Source organism: Aquarana catesbeiana, linkage group LG11 (assembly GCF_042186555.1).
Source record: "Aquarana catesbeiana isolate 2022-GZ linkage group LG11, ASM4218655v1, whole genome shotgun sequence".
Classification (NCBI taxonomy): domain Eukaryota; kingdom Metazoa; phylum Chordata; class Amphibia; order Anura; family Ranidae; genus Aquarana; species Aquarana catesbeiana.
This window is the reverse complement of record NC_133334.1, coordinates 224,153,380-224,171,609: the sequence shown is the minus strand read 5'-3', so window position 1 is coordinate 224,171,609 and position 18,230 is coordinate 224,153,380. Positions and strand designations below refer to the sequence as shown.

The following is an 18,230-nucleotide window of genomic DNA, read 5'->3' as shown; positions in this document are numbered from 1 at the left end:
AAAATTAGATGCCTAATTTATGCCCCTTGAAAGCTTGAAGGTATTCCTTGGATTTTAGGCATCTCTATGCGGTTAGGTTGCAAAAGCTCTCACAAATGTGGTATCCCCATTCACAGGAAGAGTAACAGAATGTGGTTTGAGGTGTAAATCTAAGTATGCAAACACCTATAATTATTTAGATGTCAGTGCACATCCTAATGGCCCGTACACACGATCAAAAAATCGGACGACAGATCATCCATTTTTTGAAAATGGAGAGGTTACGAAAGTTACAAAAATTCTCGTATGACAGAATAAAAAATTGGAAGTGATGTAATGTGTTGTAGTGTATTTAATGATCCGATTAACGCACGATCGCTTTGAAAGCGGTATTTTTTGTACAATTTTCGGCTCGTGTGTATGGGCCATTGGGGATCGCTACAATTGCTGATTGCTAAGACTACAATTGTTCTGTGTAAATCTTAGTATGCCCATGCTGTGTGTGAGAAATATTTTTAATATACCTTAATTGACAGCTGTGTGTAAAAGAATGTGCATTTTAATTTTCCTATCTTCCTTTTCCAAATACTTGTGTTTTAAAGTATAGAGAAAAAGCAGTACTAATAACCCATACACAAGCCTGTGTATTTTCATGGGTGCCAAAAATATGATTAATATAACTACATACTATCAATATAAAGATAGCTGACTTCTATATTTTAAAATATCATTTCTTGCATTTGTAGAAATGTTTTCTAAAATGTCTGAATGTATACAATTGAAATTATTATTTTGTAATAAGAAGATATCTGTCATTTAGATGTATTTTATACATGCGTGATTGAAAACGGCTAACTATTTTTTTTTTAAACGGTATATTCTTGTTATGCCCTGCATGGGGGGATGGTGTTTTAATCCCAAATATGTGTTTTATTGCAGTGTGTGGATTCATTCATGTGCAGAAGATGCTTCATTTATCAGAACAATCCCCTTGAGAAAGAGGAAATCTGCTGAAATCAGCAAATGGCGTGCTATCCGCTCTGCAAATTTCTATCTGCTTTGATTCATCTGAATGAGCACTTGTACATCCAGTACAATGCATTATCCACAATTAAATTTTTTTCCTATTAAACTAAAGTTAAAAAAGTAACAGGAATCAGAGTAATAATTTTAATACTTTTGTAGTTAATCATGCATGAATGCATAAAATAATTCTATATACAATTAAAAAATCTCTTTTGTAACTTCACAAATGTCTGGTTCTTTTGTCAATCTGTGTCTCAACAGTATTCATCTCCTCTTTGTCAGACATAGTATTATCTTGTAATCAGCACAATGTGTAAGGTAGTAATTAGCTTGGGCTGGTTTGTCGGTTTGGATAATGTGGGCGAATTTTGATTGGCTGATGGTGATGTCATCCTGTAAGGAAGGGAGGGTGCTTGCAGTCGTCATTCAGTGTCACCCTCTGCACACACTAGACACACATATACACACACGCCAACAGGCTCAAACACAAAGGACATGCACAAGCACTGACACTGCGGAGTCAGTCATGCACAAATGAGGCCAACTATTAAGGAATCCGTATTAACTGAGGAGGGGAACAGCTGACAAAGGTACAATTGTTTGAAATTATATGCAATTACTAATGTATAATATTTTAACAATTCTTGCATGTTTTTACATTACAAGAAATAAGTATAATACAGAAAGTGTCCATTTAAAAAAAAAAAAAAAATATATATATATATATATATATATACACACATATACACACACATTTACTATGTATGCTAGTTTTTTTTTTTTTATTCTAAGCAAACACTATTTTTAAATACTATTTATTATTGCTGAGCATGCATTACAAATTCCTCTAATCCTAAGTAGTCACTATTATCCTTATGTTCAATGATCATACATTACAGTTGATGTACTGCATCCTAGCGGTACAATTACATACTGTGATACTTGTGGGATATGCATGCCTATGCAAATTATACAAGTCATTAGAATATTAAATGCAATATGTTTGTGACATCACTTTTGGATATCAGGCTTTTTTATTGCACTGTGGCGTATTTGGTGAATATGGCCTGTGCCTTGTGTTTTGCAAGGCAGCAGTGTCGTAGAATCCCTGCAGTATGTGAAGGTGATCTCTGCGTATTCGATGGAGCTCACGTTTGAAAGAGGCAGCCACTGCAGAAGAGCAAACAGCAAACAGGCAGCACAGCAAATCAGATGTACAGCAGAGAAAATGAAGACACTATGCATTTTTTGCTCAAACACTAAGTAATGCAATGTGTGTAATAAAGATCCAGGGTATTGTTACTTACAGTATGTGAATTAGGTTTTAAATGAACATTAGATATGTTCTATATTGTTTGTCAGTTTTTTGTTAGGTAACCCAAAAGACATTGTTAAAATGAGGCATATGATCTATATTATATTTGACTCTTAACAGAAAATTATGTAGTTTAGACTCTTGCATTACATGGTATAAATTGGTAATTCATATTTTTCATTGCAGCATTATGCCCCCTGTTCCTCTAGAAGATCGTTCTGCTCCCCTGCCTCGTCCCCGCTCCCTTCCTTTGCGGGTTGCACCTCATTCACATATGGCTCCTGAAGTCAGAGGCCTGCAGCCTGGCCACCGGGCACCATCACATGCTGACCTCACTTTACCTGGACATCTTCCACAGCTCCAACCCCCCCGCTGGCCACGGGAATCCTGTTCTCGTCGGAGGGGTTCCCCTCCATCACCATCCACACGCTCCCCTTCATGCTTCCGTTGGGCACTTCACCCTCTAAAATGTGGCTGCAAAGGCTGCTGGCGCCTGCTTCGTCCTCCAAGAAAATCTGTGGGTTCGTCCTGTAGCTGTGACCCTATCGTAACTTTTGATCCACAATTTATGGGGAGCTCAAGGGTGAGCTATGATGATGATGATTACAGCGTACGTGCTATTTGGCCAGATGAGTTGGCTCGAAAAATTATGTCACGGACAAGGGGTGGAATGCTTGGGGGGTCACCCCTGCTATTGGACCCCAGAGGTTTAGAGGGGTTGGAGGTAGATGAACCAGCACGTCCCCGTTCACCTCCTCCACCATCAACACCACCACCTTTGTCGCCAATTGAAGGGACAAATAGGAGGATTCAGAGTCTATACCTTCTTCTTGAGCCATTAACGGACAAAGAGAGTTCAGGGGGAACAGGCAGAGGTGAGTGTCAGGAATTAAAATGAAAATGTGCAGATGTTTAAAAAAAAAAAGGAAAGCAAATTATTTTATAAAGAAGTGTACTGTGTGGCAAATAATATATATCCTAAAATAAAACTTTTCTTTCTATCTTGCATTTATGGTTCACTGACCAATTTTACCCATCCTTCAAAAGACCCAGATAACAAAAGCTGTAACAGTTTAATAATAGACCACAATGAAAGGATGACGTGGTCTATTGAAATTTGTAGGAAAATATAGGGCTTTGTTATACCTTTTTATATGTGTAATTAGGTAGGATAAAGTAGCAAACAGTTAACCATTTGTGTTTTTTATAAAGACTATAAGGTTTACCTAAAAGCATGGAAAACATGACCTGCTAGTGGACATTGAGGACAACATTTACAAAAAACTTGACTGTATCGTATCTAACCAAGATGCTTGTGTCATGCCAGCTTGAAATTTTAAATTGATAAAATTAAGAACAGTTATCACAGTTACTGCATTAATACAAGATGAAGATGACAAAATAAACAAGTGAAGATGCAGAGACAAAAAAGTAGAAAACTATTTCCAACCATCTAAGAATGTATCAATCAGACTAATGGCCAAATATTTGGTTATACAATTTTGTACAAATTGTTGTTCTATAAATGATAGTGACTTTCTCTACTGATAAAGTTGTACTTTTACAAAAAAACACATTAATTAGTGACAAAAATAAATCGGTGAAATTTCTAGGTACCACATATGCACATGTGTAGCTTTGTTCAACATTCTCAAAAAGTTCTTATAGCCAAGAGTGAAGGAGCATAAAAGATTCTGACAACATTTTTTTAATCACTGAAATATAAACAGATCCTTCATATGATGAAATGTTGGCTTATGACAGGGCAGGTGAAAGGCCCATGCTTGCTTAAAAAACAAAAGCCACCCGTTAAAGACGGCCTAATTGAGATATAGTGATGGCATAATGTACTCAGTGAATGTGACTATATTTGTTCTAGATGCAACATACAGTGGCAATGAACTGTACTAATCGCAACAAAACAGGTCATCAAAAACAAACATGTAAACAGGAAGGCAGCCGATATGCACGTGACTGTGATTTATTAGAGAAACATGTTTCCTCTGTGACACACAGACTCAAATATGCAGCTATTTCTGAATTGTCTGTATGACGGCACTTGCAGAGAAAATGAATGTGTCCCTGAGGAGTGAGGTCAGACAGATTCCTATTGTAATAGCATTTTTCCTGTTGCAAATGTGCCTGCATCAGAAGCACCCTTGTACACGGACTATAGATGTCATAGCTAGACATAATCATGCATCTAAAAGCATATGCAGCACAAGTCTGAAAGTTGTGCATTGGTCTAAGTTGCTTTGGATTTGGGATCATGCATTTTGAATTTTTTTTTTCAGTGCAAAGATCAAACATGAATTTTTAATGTAATCACCCATGCCCTATCCCTACACTTACCACTATGTTTCTCCCAAACAATAAAACCAAACCAATAAACGTACAAAATTAGCACTTAAATTTTTCACAATCCTCTAAATTATTATATAAAAATAAACAAACACTTCCTTAACACTTAACCCTCATCCCCCCTTCTCAACCTTAACATCCTAATCTCTCACCCTAAAGCCTAGTACACACTGCTAGTTCTTTTGTTCAACCCAGCGGGCTGAACTAAAAAAAAAACTGACAACTATCCAACGTTAGTACAGAGATCTCAAATGCTGTTCTATTGTGTTCTGACAGGGAGAAGCCCCTCCCTCCAAACACTCCGGTCGTAAGCATTCTCGGCCATTGGCAGAGGGTGCTGATTGGTTGCTGGTCGGCAGACTGTTTTCAGTCATGCTGCAACAGAAGTCGGCCGACTGTAGGACCAGCTGCAGTACACATGGACCGAATGTCGGACGGTTTCTACTGAGCCACTTGACTTTCGGCCCATGTGTACGGGGCTTTCGACATAGAAATATAGAAGAGCTATGGCAGAAAGAATACTTACATGGCCCATCCAGTTTGCCCCATTTTTTTTTTTTTTTTACTTTTTTGTCTGAATATAGATCTATGTTTGTCCCAAGCATGCTTGAATCTACTTACTGTTGACTGACTCACTACCTCTCCTGTAAGTTTATTCCAAGCATCAACTATTCTTTCAGCAAAATAATACTTTCTAAGGTTAGTTTTGAACTTTCCTCCTTCTAGTTTGAGGTCATGTCCCTGTGTTCCTGACCTTGGCCTAAGGTAAGATCAAAACTAAAGATAACTCTTTATTAAGCCATTTTATAGTGTTGAACATAGTGGTAAATAGCTATGAAGCCTGCTGTTTTTTGGGGTTTTTTTGCCGTCTGTGTCCTGTTGGGAACATTTTCCTGTACTTTCTGCCCCAGAGACAGAGCAGAGGAGATCTCTTCAAAGAGAGAGGACATCCATTCTTGGACAGTGGTCACCAGAACAGGTGTTGCCATTGGAAGATTTACCTCCCTGTTATTGGAATAACTTAAAAATGTTGGCTTTACCATCAGTTTCTGTACTGGAGACAGTGGTCTCCAGGACCAATAGTGAGGTTAAAAATCCCCAGAAGGGACACGAACACTAAAGAAAACCTTACAGAGGTTCTTATCCTTCCTCATTCTATCCAAAAATAGTTTTGGCTTTACATTAGTTTTAACCCCTTAAGGAACCTGTGCAGAGACCTGAGAGAAATATGGGAACTGTCATTTGCTAACCTCTTCTGAGAATGCCAGTTGCCTGGCTGTCATGCTGGTTTAATGGCGTCAACACTTCTCTAGTAACTGGTAAGTACCAGTATGCAAATCGGCCAAGGCACTATTCCCAACGCACACGTTCCTGTAGAAATGACTGAGCATATAAGTGGGTGCTGATACAACCATAGGCTGGAACCGTGACTAATCAGAGCAAGAGAATGTCACCAGCACACCAAGGATCTCCAGAGCGAGTCCAAAGCTTTATTCAGAGATCACATCCTTACAACAGATTGCAGCATTTTGAAACCACACCTGATGAAAGGGTCCTGCTTGGCTTTGAAACGTTGCAATCTGCTGTAATAATGTGATCGTTGAATAAAGCTTTGGCCATGCTTTGGAGATCCTTGCTGTGCTGGTGACATTCTCTTGCTCTGAGTATGCAAATCAGGCCTTCTGAATTCACTCTACCTGCACTGGATGCATGTATGTTTCAGGTAAGTGATTAAAAAAGTACTTATAAGAGAAGCATGGCAAAAGCAGACTAAAGCCCGCTGTTGGCTGATGTCACAGAGCCGCTCTAGGCTCTGGAAGGATCCTGACAATAATTTCTGGTTCCACCTAAATGCCTGCCTGGCAGCTGGCTCAGCTTCACAGTGTGCCACTGAGACCCTGAGCCCGCCACACCTGCCCCTTCCCCAGCATGGCACTCCAGTGACCGCTGGAGGACCAGTCATTTGATTACTTTGTTTTCAGGCTTAGAGCCACTGGGGGACAACTGCATCACTCCGAAGCTGCAGCAGAGAGGTGAGTATATATATTTCTTTTTTGGTTTTTACGCACCTCTCCTTTAAGTCATAGTAGCCACACAATCTTTACATCACAGGCAGCTACCATTTCACAAATTGCAGCTTCTATTCTCCTCTCGGTAAAGGTTTGTTTAGTCCCAAAAATGTAATTGTCACTGGAACTATTAAATGATACTTACAGTAACTATCACCTGAATACTTGGCCTAATGTTCACTTTGCCCCGTGCTGTTTTTTTACCACATTCTACAGCAAAACGTTTTTTTGCCTAAATTGCAGCACAGGAAACTCCTGCTCTGGTTGGTACCATGCATCCTAAAAAAGAACAATTTTGTAATGTGCAATGGTCCTTAAATGTAGATGAAATTGTTTTCCTTAAACACAAGACTAGTTATGCCGTGAAGTCGGTTAAATCAACCACTATGATTTATCATTCCCATTGTGATTTCTCATTTCTCTACATTTAAAAACTGTTTTTATACAAGAGATCCTAATGAAACTCACAAATATGTGTGTAATAAAAACTCAACAGCGTGAGAAACTCATCTGAGCATTTTACGGATTTTTCAAGGTCACTTGAAAGAAATATTGTTATGCTATTAGCTGTTTCAGGCTAGCTAAGGAAAATTGTTTATCTAGATCGCTAGAAATAAACTAAGGAAACCAAGCATGCATAAGATGCAATTATATCCTCACATTGTTTTATAATTGTCTCAATTAAATTAGTATCTTTGAATGCAAATGATAAATTGCATTGCGACTGTTGCACTCAATGTACAATATATGATTTTTTTTTTAAAGCTTTGAATGATGCCCCAGCTGATGATTGTGTTCTGCCAGTGGAGGTGTCTCCTCCTGTGCCACTATCGCCTGACCTTGAGAAAGCTGAGCTTAGCCTCATCTTGCCTTTTTTGTTCCTGGGGAATGAGAAGGATGCTCAAGACCTAGCCTGCATGATTACCCTAAATATAGGGCATGTGTTGAACATCACAACTCATCTGCCTTTGTACCATGCTGACTCTGGGGCCTTGAGGTACAAGAGACTACCAGCCACTGATAACAGCAAGCAGGATCTGCGTCAATATTTTGAGGAAGCCTTTGAATTTATTGGTAAGTGAGATGCCCTAAGAAAAAATACGTGTTGTTAGCAAATTCCTTATCTGACACTGAGGATTGAAAATTTGACATTGTGGGGTTGACTTACTAAAACTGTAGAGTACAAAATCTGGTGCAGCTGTGCATCGTAGCCAATCAGCTTCTAACTAGGGATGGGCGAATGGTTCAGCCCGAGCATAAGTTCAGGCCAAACTTTTGTTGTTCAGTTGTTCGGCGAACAGCCAAACAAACGGGTTGTTCGAACGTTTGTTTCGGGCCACCGAACCGACCACAATGCATTGCGGGGATGAACAGTGCATTGCAAGCCCTGATTGGCTGAAGCAGTGAAAGCTTCAGCCAATCAGAGTACAGGGCACTGTCAGAGTCATGATTGGACACTGTCATCACGACTTTATCCAATCATGGATCATTCCCGCCCCACAGTATAAAAGTATTCTTTCAATGGCAGCCATTTTCAGTGTGATTTCGGCGTGGAGAGAGATAGAACAGGGCTCTGTTCAGTGCTATTAGTTAGTTAGTGTGCTATACTGTGCTATTTTGCTCCAATTGTCAGTGTAGAATATTAGTTTAGTGTCAGTCAAGGGATAGAGTGAGTGTAGTGAGGAGGACCATCATTCAGCTTTGCATAGTGTGCAGCTAGAGAACGAACAGCTCAGATAGTTTCACTGTAGTGTAGTGAGACCGTGTCATTCATACATACATTAGTGTGGAGTAGGGACAGCTCAGATAGTTTCAGTGTAGTGAGACTGTGTCAGTAATCTTTGCCTTAGTGTATAGCTAGAGTAGGGACAGTTCAGATAGCGTCAGTGTAGTGATGGTTGAACACCATCTATTTGATTGCGTTACTGCCAGTTTAACGCCATTTACTTCTGTGTGCATTACTGCCAGTTTAACGCCATATAGTTTTGTGCGTTACTGCCAGTTTAACGCCATTTACTTCTGTGTGCGTTACTGCCAGTTTAATGCCATATAGTTTTGTGCATTACTGCCAGTTTAATGCCATTTACTTCTGTGTGCGTTACTGGCAGTTTAACGCCATACCGTTTTGTGTGCATTACTGGCAGTTTAACGCCACATCGTTTTGTGTGCGTTACTGCCAGTTTAACGTCATATCGTTTTGTGTGCGTTACTGCCAGTTTAACACCATATCGTTTTGCGTGCGTTACTGCCAGTTTAACGCCATATCATTTTGCGTGCGTTATTGCCAGTTTAACGCCATATAGTTCTGTACGTTACTGTATGTTTGGCGCATTATATTGCAGTATATTATAGTGTATCCATGGAGTGTGTCTGTGTAGTGTGAGTACTCAAATTAAAGTGCACCAAACACCTCTTTACATTGATTAAAGTGCATCTACGTACAGATTTCAACTTCTTTACATTTGCTTATAAGCACTGCCCCCTAGCTCCCAATAATGTCTGGGAGGACAACAAGGAGAGGCAGACGTTCCCTTGGCACTGTAAGGGGGCCAGCAACAAATGTGTCCACAGGCAAAGGTGGACGTGGTGGTCAGTCCTCAGGCAGGGCATCATTTCCTCTGATTAGTGAGTTTGCCCTTGTTATCCAGCCATAGCATGCAGACCCAAACACCCAAAGACCAATTTTTCAGCACCTGTTTGACAGGTGCATATCATTGCAATTTTTTACAGCAAGACCAATTCTTGTTTTCATCAGGAGTACCTCTATAGGGTTACGTGGGAAGGTGCCACCGACACCCAAAGACCAATTTTTACACACTCATTACTTTTATCCAGAGTCAAAGTGACACCAGAATGTATCCAAAAATCTCTAATCTTGTTCCCAGTGCACTTACATTATGGCCTCATCATACACACTGGCTCCCCAGCTGTTGCTGAGCAAAATAAAGGCAGCTTGCAGGGAAAATGTGTTTTTTTTTTTTGCTTTATAAATGCAATTATTGTTGCAGTAGATTCCAGACAAGGTACAGATCTGCCACTTTACAAGTAGACTAAGGGGACCCCCCAGGCACTATATTGGAAGGAATTTTTCATTTTTATGCTTTCACTTTAACCACTTCCCTACCCACATATAGTCGTATGACGTCCTGGGATGGGATCTCCCATCCTGGGTGGACGTCATATGACGTCCTGGGATTTCCGGCCGTCTAGGTGGCGCGCGCGCGTGCCCGCCGCGTTGCTCGGGACCCAGTGCGTGAGCCCGGCGGCCGCGATGTCCGCCGGGCACACGCGATTGCCCGTTAACCGGGCCGGACCGTGGATCTGTGTGTGTAAACACACAGATCCACAGCCTGTCAGGTGAGAGGAGAGCGGTCTGTGTTCCCAGAACGGAGGAACACTGATCGGTCTCCTCCCCTTGTACGTCCCCTCCCCCCTACAGTTAGAAGCATTCCCTAGGAAACATATTTAACCCCTTCCCGCCCCCTAGTGGTTAACCCCTTCACTGCCTGTCACATTTACACAGTAATCAATGCAATTTTATAGCATTGATCGCTGTATAAATGTGAATGGTCCCAAAAATGTGTCAAAAGTGTCCGATGTGTCCGCCATAATGTCGCAGTCATGAGAAAAAATCGCGATTGCCGCTAAAAAAATAAATACATATTTTTTTTTTAAAAATGCCATAAATCTATCCCGTATTTTGTAGACGCTATAACTTTTGCGCAAACCAATCAATATACGCTTATTGCGATTTTTTTTTACCAAAAATATGTAGAAGAATACGTATCGGCCGAAACTGAGGAAAAAATTTGTTTTTTAAAAAAAAAATTGGGATATTTATTATAGCAAAAAGTAAAAAATATTGTGTTTTTTTCAAAATTGTCGCTCTTCTTTTGTTTATAGCGCAAAAAATAAAAACTGCAGAGGCGATCAAATACCACCAAAAGAAAGCTCTATTTGTGGGGAAAAAAGGACGTCAATTCTTTTCGGGTACAACATTGCACGACCACGCAATTGTCGTTTAAAGTGCGACAGCGCTGAAAACTAAAAATTGGCCAGGGAAGGAAGGGGGTGAAAATGCTCTGTATTGAACCGGTTAAAAATCAAAAAATCACTGCTCATTTAAAAATGAAGTTTTTCACAATTTTTTTTTATTGATACATGTCCCCCAGGGCAGGACCTGGAACCCTATAACAATTGTATGCCCGATTACTTGCATATAAGCCTTCAAAATGGGCACTTTTTGATTTTGGGTCCCATTGACTTTAATGCGGTTTGTTATTCGGGTTCGAACTTTCGTGGTGTTCAAAAGTTCTGATGCGAACTGAACAGGGGTCCATTCAGCCCATCCCTACTTCTAACTTCAGCTTGCTCAAATAAGCTTTGACAACAAAACAGAGCTGCACCAGATTTTGCACTCTACAGTTTTAGTAAGTCAACCCCTGTGTCTTCTTTCTCTTTATATACTATATATCACTGGCGGCCCGTCCATATGAGGCACAGGGGCACCGCCCCCCTAATCCATGCGCCCGGCCCATAATCTACATGCAAGGAGCCGGACACTCGGCTTCCAATGAGGGTTTTTTTTTTTTAGAAGCACGTGATTAGAGCCTGAGGCTCTAATTGGCTTAAAAAAAGGGTGGGCTCAGTGCACAGAGCACTGCGCCCCAAGCCCACCCAGATGTGTGATAATAGCAAACTAATATTCGCTACTGTCTTCCTGATTCTCCTCCCGGCCAATCAGGAAGCGGGTCCTGAGACCCGTCAACCGATTGGCGAGAGGGGAACTGATTCTATTGGCTGCCAAGAAGGAGGAGGGAGGAGACACAGGGGAAGCTGCCAATGCTGAGGAGGAGGAGAAGCAGGGTGAAGCCGCTGCCCACAACCTAATTGGGGTAAGTGCGAGGCCGACAGGGGTGGGGGGGTGCCTGTGACCCAACCGACCGGGGGGTGGCTTTAGGAGGATTTTTTGCCGCCCCCCAAAAAAATATACCACGGGCCGCCACTGCTATATGTACATTTCCCAAAAGTTATATGGGGGCTGCAATAGCTGACCTCATTATGAAGATGCTTGTTGACAGGCTGATATGCTTTCATGCCTGCTGTCACTTATCTAAAAAAAAGTTTGCATATTAGAAAAGTCAGAAGTCTTAATTGCATACTTATTCTGGCTTAGTAGCGTATGTTATTGAAGGCAACTAGCATTTCCAGAATAAGAAGTACTGTATCAGAAAAGGTTTCCTTTAAAACACAGCCTTTGCCCAGACACCTCTTTGAACATTCGTCTTTGTTTTGTCCACCTCTAGCAACTGCTCCCCCCTATTGTCTAGTGATATCATTTCTTGAAGCATTCAACTTATCCATAGACCAGGTGCCTCTTTATAGTCTTGACTGTTCAGTAGTGTAATGTAAATAAAGGCACTGGGGTTGATTTACTAAAGGCAAGTAGACTGTTAACTTTGCAAGGGACTTTTCCCCAGAGCTTAGTGAATAAAGTGAAGCTCTACTGACTTCCATCATCCAATTATGTGCAAGCAAAAATGCAGTTCTTCCTGTTTTCCTTGCATGTGATTGGGAATTCTTTGCCAAGTGAAATTTCTTCACATTCACTAAGCTCTGGGGAAAATTCCCTTGCAGAGTGCAACTTCCCCTATAAAGTGAACAGAGCCTCTTTGCCTTTTCTAAATGAACCCTACTACATTATTTTTCTCACCCAGCATATGTTTTTTTGCTATAGGAGAGCTGATATTTGACATCCCAGTACCTGACACTATAAAAAAACATTCTTCCTGTGCTTCCTTTTCCACAATTTAATGCGTAAGTGCTGGTTCACACAGGGGCAGCCCAACTTGCAACGCGACTTTGCAAGGCGATCTGCACACGACTTCAGCGGCAGCTTGCAAAATGACTTCTGTATAGAAGTCAATGCAAGTCGCCCTGAAGTCGTCCCAAAGTATTACAGGCATACCCCACTTTTAAGTACACAATGAGGTTTATTTACTAAAGCTGGAAAGTGCAAAATCAGGTTTCCTTCTGCATAGAAACCAATGAGCTTCTAACCCCAGATAGTTCAATTAAGCTTTGGTAATAAAACCTGGAAGCTCATTGGTTTCTATGCAGAAGTGAGCCTGATTTTGCACTTTCCATCTTTAGTAAATAAACCCCATTGTGTACTTAAAAGTGGGGTATACCTGTACAGGAACCTTTTTCTAAGTCGGAGCGACTTGAGTCATTCCTATTAGAACGGCTCCATAGTACAGAACGGAGCGCAACTTCTCAGGCGGCTAAGTTGCCCCTGTGTGAACCGCCACTTAGTGAAACAAAGTACTATATGTATCACAGGAAAGAAGACGCTTAGACCCCTTTCACACTGGGGCGGTTTGCAGGCGTTATTGCGCTAAAAATAGCGCCTGCAAACTGCCCCTAAACAGCCTCCGCTGTTTGTTCAGTGTGAAAGCCCGAGGGCTTTCACACTGAAGCGGTGCGCTGGCAGGAGAAGAAAAAATCTCCTGTCAGCCGCTTCTTTGGAGCGGTGAAGGAGCGGTGTATTCACCGCTCCTTCACCGCTCCTGCCCATTGAAATCAATGGGACAGCGCGGCTATACCGCGGTAATACCGCGCTATACGAGGGGTTTTAACCCTTTTTCGGCCGCCAGCGGGGGGTTAAAACCGCACTGCTAGCGGCCGAATACCACGGTAAAACAGCGCTAAATATAGCACTGTTTTACCGCCGACGTCCCCTACCGCCCCAGTGTGAAAGGGGCCTTAGTTTTAAACATATTTATTCTATTTAGCTATCATATGTATGAACAATGCTCAGCAGAGTTTTTTTTTTTTCTTTTATAGGTAGGAGCATACTACCATAATACTATGATACATCAGCCATAGGCGTGCGCAGGGGGTGTGCCAGGTGTGCCTGGGCACACCCTAATCACTTCGTATGGCGCAGATTTCCCCTGCTGATAGTTTACCAAAGCCCCTAAACAGGGCTCCTAAAAAGAATTGTAAAAATAAATAAATAAATAAATAAAAATAAAAACCTACTGACACCATTCACTGCCCTACTGAAACCAACCTCTGCCCTACTGACAAGTCCCCTGCTCTACTAACACTGTCCATGTTTTATTACATTTGAGGTGCACACCCTAATGCAATAGGCTGCGCACACCTATGACATCAGCAATTATTATTTTTTTTTCGTACTTGCAGTGTGCTTAGAGAAAAAACAGAGAAATGTGCATACAGTCCAGAGAAATACTAAACATGTCTTTTCTTTTTAATTTTGCCTTGGCATAAGCTGTAGAAATACTCAGACGACTGGATACATTTTAGGAGTCACACCTTCACTGACTTGCTGAAAATGTCTTCTGACATTTACATCAAATGAACATTAACTATTATCTACAGTTTTGGGTCAGGGTAAAAGCCTAGTACACGCTATTCGTTTTTTTTCTTCCATTCAAACCAAGAGGGCTGAACGTAAAAAAACAGCCGCTGTACTAACCATGCAGTGTTAGTACAGCGATCTTCCCTGCTGTGCTATTATGTTCTGACAGGGGGAACCCCCCGCGTCAGAACACTACGGTCAGCGCTCTCAGCCATTGGCCATCGGTCATGTCCCATCGACAGAAGCCGGCCAGATGGCTGCAGCACACACGGGCCAAATGTTGGCCGGTTTCTATTGGACCCGGCCGACATTTGGTCCATGTGTACTAGGCTTTAAACTGGCCATAGAGGGATCCTTTTTTTTTTTTTATTAAAAAAAAAAACAAAAAAAAAAACAACCAATTCCCCCATCCACACATTTGAGATGGATGAAGGAATCCTCCCTGCTGTGCTATTGTATTCTGACAGCAGGGACTGTCAGAATGCACCGATCAGCGCTGCAGCCATTGGCTGCATGTGCTGATCGAATGAGAATCTTCTAACAGTCCCACTGGAGAGAAGCTGATAAGCGCTGCAGCAATTGGCTGCATGCGCCGATCAAGTGAAAATGTTCCAATAGTCCCAGTCGAGACTCTGGAGCCGAACAGCTATAGATGGATCGAAATACGGACAGCCCCTGTTGAACCAGACACATTTTGATTTCTTTGGCTAGCTTTACACTAAAGCTTTTCATGCTTTTATTTTATTCTTAAAGCTTACCTCTACGCAAACAGCTAAATACAACATTGATATCAATATATGGAAGTTGTTTCACCAGTAATGTCTGTTATGTCTGTCTGTCTAGTCCTAAGATTTACATGACTGTGCACACATTACAGCCAATCTGGTGACCTGAATTTAATTGGCTGCAGGTTAAAGAACAAAGCTAGGTTACTGTCCTTTTCCTAGGCTATTACTGGACAGTATAGGAGCAGCGACAGACTAATGAGGTCATCTCTCTGCTCTCTCTTCCTGTCAGCATTTTCAGCACACAAGAATGCATTCTATAGATGTTTCTCAATCATCTCTTCTTATCTCTTGTAGAAGAGGCTCAGCAGAAAGGAAAAGGAGTGCTGATCCACTGCCAGGCTGGGGTCTCTCGTTCTGCGACCGTGGTCATCGCCTACTTAATGAAGCACACTCTGATGACTGTGGGAGATGCATACAAGTTTGTCAAGGGGAAGCGCCCAATTATATCTCCTAACCTAAATTTTATGGGGCAGCTTTTGGAGTTTGAATCTGATCTGAATGCTGGAATTACCCCAAGAATTTTGGTCCCCAGGCTACGTGGTGTTGAAAGCGATGTGTGATGAACAGAAAAGAAGAAAGGAGAGACTTTGGTGTGGAATGGGGGGGGGGGGGGGGGGGGTGGGAGAATGGCGAGGAACAAAAACGAGTCATGATTAAACAAGAAGCAAAATCTAGAAAAAAAAGCAACATATCATTGACAGCCTGCAGCCCACTTAGAAAAGCCGAGTCAGATCCCAGTGGATGCACAGCCTCTGCGTCTGCAGAAAATACAACTTCACACCCCAGCAGTCTTTCAGCCCATTCACAGTAAAATACTACAGCAGCAATCTTCAATCCCAGAGGAGCCTCACAATCTCACATCTCAGTTCCCACAGACACTGTACTATCGGAAGAAAATGTGCGCCAACGACATGATCACATAATGGGATTCGGATGCAAATTTATATGTCACAGTTCTCTAATTGCTTTTGCAAAAAAAAAAAAAAAATGACACATCCTGCAGTTTTAGGTTCCAGAGATATCAATACTTTATAATACTTTTATATTATTTTTGATCAGTAAGCAACTCGGGTGACCTATGGAAAGAGCTGAACATCATTTGTCCAACAACAAGTTAGCCACAAATGCCCCAGAGGACTGCGATATTACACATGGTAATATGTGGCATTTTGTGCTTTTGCTGTCGTGGAGATTATTTAGATGCTCTCAGATTACTTTAGGTTAACTAAGGCTTGTCTCTGTTTACTCACTGACCATAGCCATGCTTAACCCAGTTTGGATGTCTTCATTTCCACACCAGATTACTACCGGCTACTCCAAACCTAGCCAGATCATTTATGCTGGCCATACACTATACGACGAATCGGCCAAACCCATTTTCATAAAGGGAACATTTGGCCGTGAGTGCAAACGATAGTGCCATCATGTAATGACCGATAAATCGTTCAGTGGACATAAATAAATGCATTTTTTGTTTGTTTTTTACATATACCTAGTGCAGACAGTTTGGACGGGAAACACATTAACCTTTCAATTTATCGTTCGTTCGGCAGAAAATTTCCAAACTTGTCCATTGTTTTTTCGGCTCAAAAAACGTCCCAACGATTATCGATTAACCCATTAACTGGCCAAAAAACGAACGAGCAGTCTAAATCACCGAATTTCGGCCGATTTTTCGTATAGTGTATGGCCAGCATAAGTCCTTGCCAGGCCACATCTGCCCGTGTAAGCAGGTAATGGCTAATGTTTCTTTTCTCTCTTATGGTAACATGGCCTTGCTATGTGCAACACTCATAATTAAATGCTGATATGTATACACACTGCTGGATGGAAGTATTGCACTAGGTTCATGACCAGCAAAGACAATGGGGGTTATTTACTAAAGTTGGATAGTGCAAAATCTGGTGCAACTCTGCATAGAAACCAGTCAGCTTCCAGGTTTTATTGTCAAAGCCTAATTGAATAAGCTAAAGTTAGATGCTGATTGGCTATCATGCACCACTTCACCAGATTCTGAGTGCACCGGTTTTAGTAAATCTTCCCCAAAGTGATGCACTGTGAACATATACACTATATTACCAAAAGTATTGTGACGCCTGCCTTTACCCACACATGAACTTTAATGGCATTCCAGTCTTAGTCCGTAGGGTTCAATATTGAGTTGGCCCACCATTTACAGCTACAACAGCTTCAACTCTTCTGGGAAGGCTGTCCACAAGGTTTAGGAGTGTGTCTATGGGAATGTTTAACCATTCTTCCAGAAGTGCATTTGTGAGGTCAGGCACTGATGAGGACAAGAAGGCCTGGCTCGCAGTCACCGCTCTAATTTATCCCAAATGTTTTCTATCGGGTTAAGGTCAAGACTCTGTGCAGGCCAGCCAAGTTCCTCCACCCCAAACTTGCTCATCCATGCCTTTATGGACCTTGCATTGTGCATTGGTCCAAATTATTTTGTGGAGGGGGGATTATGGTGTGGGGTTGTTTTTTAGGGGTTAGGCTTGGTCCCTTAGTTCCAGTGAAGGGAACGCTTAAGACATCAGCATACCAGGACAATTTGGACAATTTCATGCTCTCAACTTTGTGGGAACAGTTTGGGGTTGGCCCCTTCCTGTTCCAACCTGACTGCACACCAGTACACTTAGCAAGGTCCATAAAGACATGGATGAGTGAGATTGGGGTGGAGGAACTTGACTGGCCTGCACAGAGTTCTGACCTCAACCCGATAGAATACATTTGGGATGAATTAAAGCAGAAACTGCAAACCAGACTTTCTCATCCAACATCAGTGCCTGACCTCACAGATGCGCTTCTGGAAGAATGGTCAAACATTCCCATAGACACACTCCTAAACCTTGTGGACAGCCTTCCCAGAGGAGTTGAAGCTGTTATAGCTGCAAAGGGTGGGCCAACTCAATATTGAACCCTATGGACTAAGACTAGGATGCCATTAAAGTTAATGTACGTGCAAAGGCAGGCGTCCCAATACTTTTGACAATATAGTGTATGTATATTTTTATACGTGTCTAGAAATGACAGCCTAAAAGCTTGTGAATTTATCTCTTGTCAGCCAGCAAGTTCTCATTATTCCAGAATGCACTTACTACCCGTGTGAGCAGTAAATGCTTATAATGGCAGTCTACATGGGCAGTATCAATTGGATGGATGGCTGGGCTGACTTAAGACCAGCCATAGATGGAATGAATCCCAGCCAGTTCAGCAGGGACTGGCCGAGATTTGATCTATCTATGGGCAGGCTGGTTGTATTGAAGTCGATCCATTAATCGACTGCAGTTCATTCAACTGGT

General features: G+C 41.7%; 1 protein-coding gene across 1 annotated transcript; it reads left to right on the top strand.

Annotated features, from left to right (window-relative positions):
- Positions 1 to 1,409: 1,409 nt before the first annotated feature.
- Positions 1,410 to 15,513, top strand: LOC141112514 (uncharacterized). Its single transcript, XM_073605412.1, has 4 exons — positions 1,410 to 1,595; positions 2,507 to 3,195; positions 7,516 to 7,824; positions 15,220 to 15,513. Exons 2-4 carry the CDS (start codon positions 2,511 to 2,513, stop codon positions 15,483 to 15,485), a joined length of 1,260 nt encoding a protein of 419 aa, XP_073461513.1. The 5' UTR covers positions 1,410 to 1,595; positions 2,507 to 2,510; the 3' UTR covers positions 15,486 to 15,513.
- The last annotated feature ends 2,717 nt before the right edge of the window (positions 15,514 to 18,230 follow it).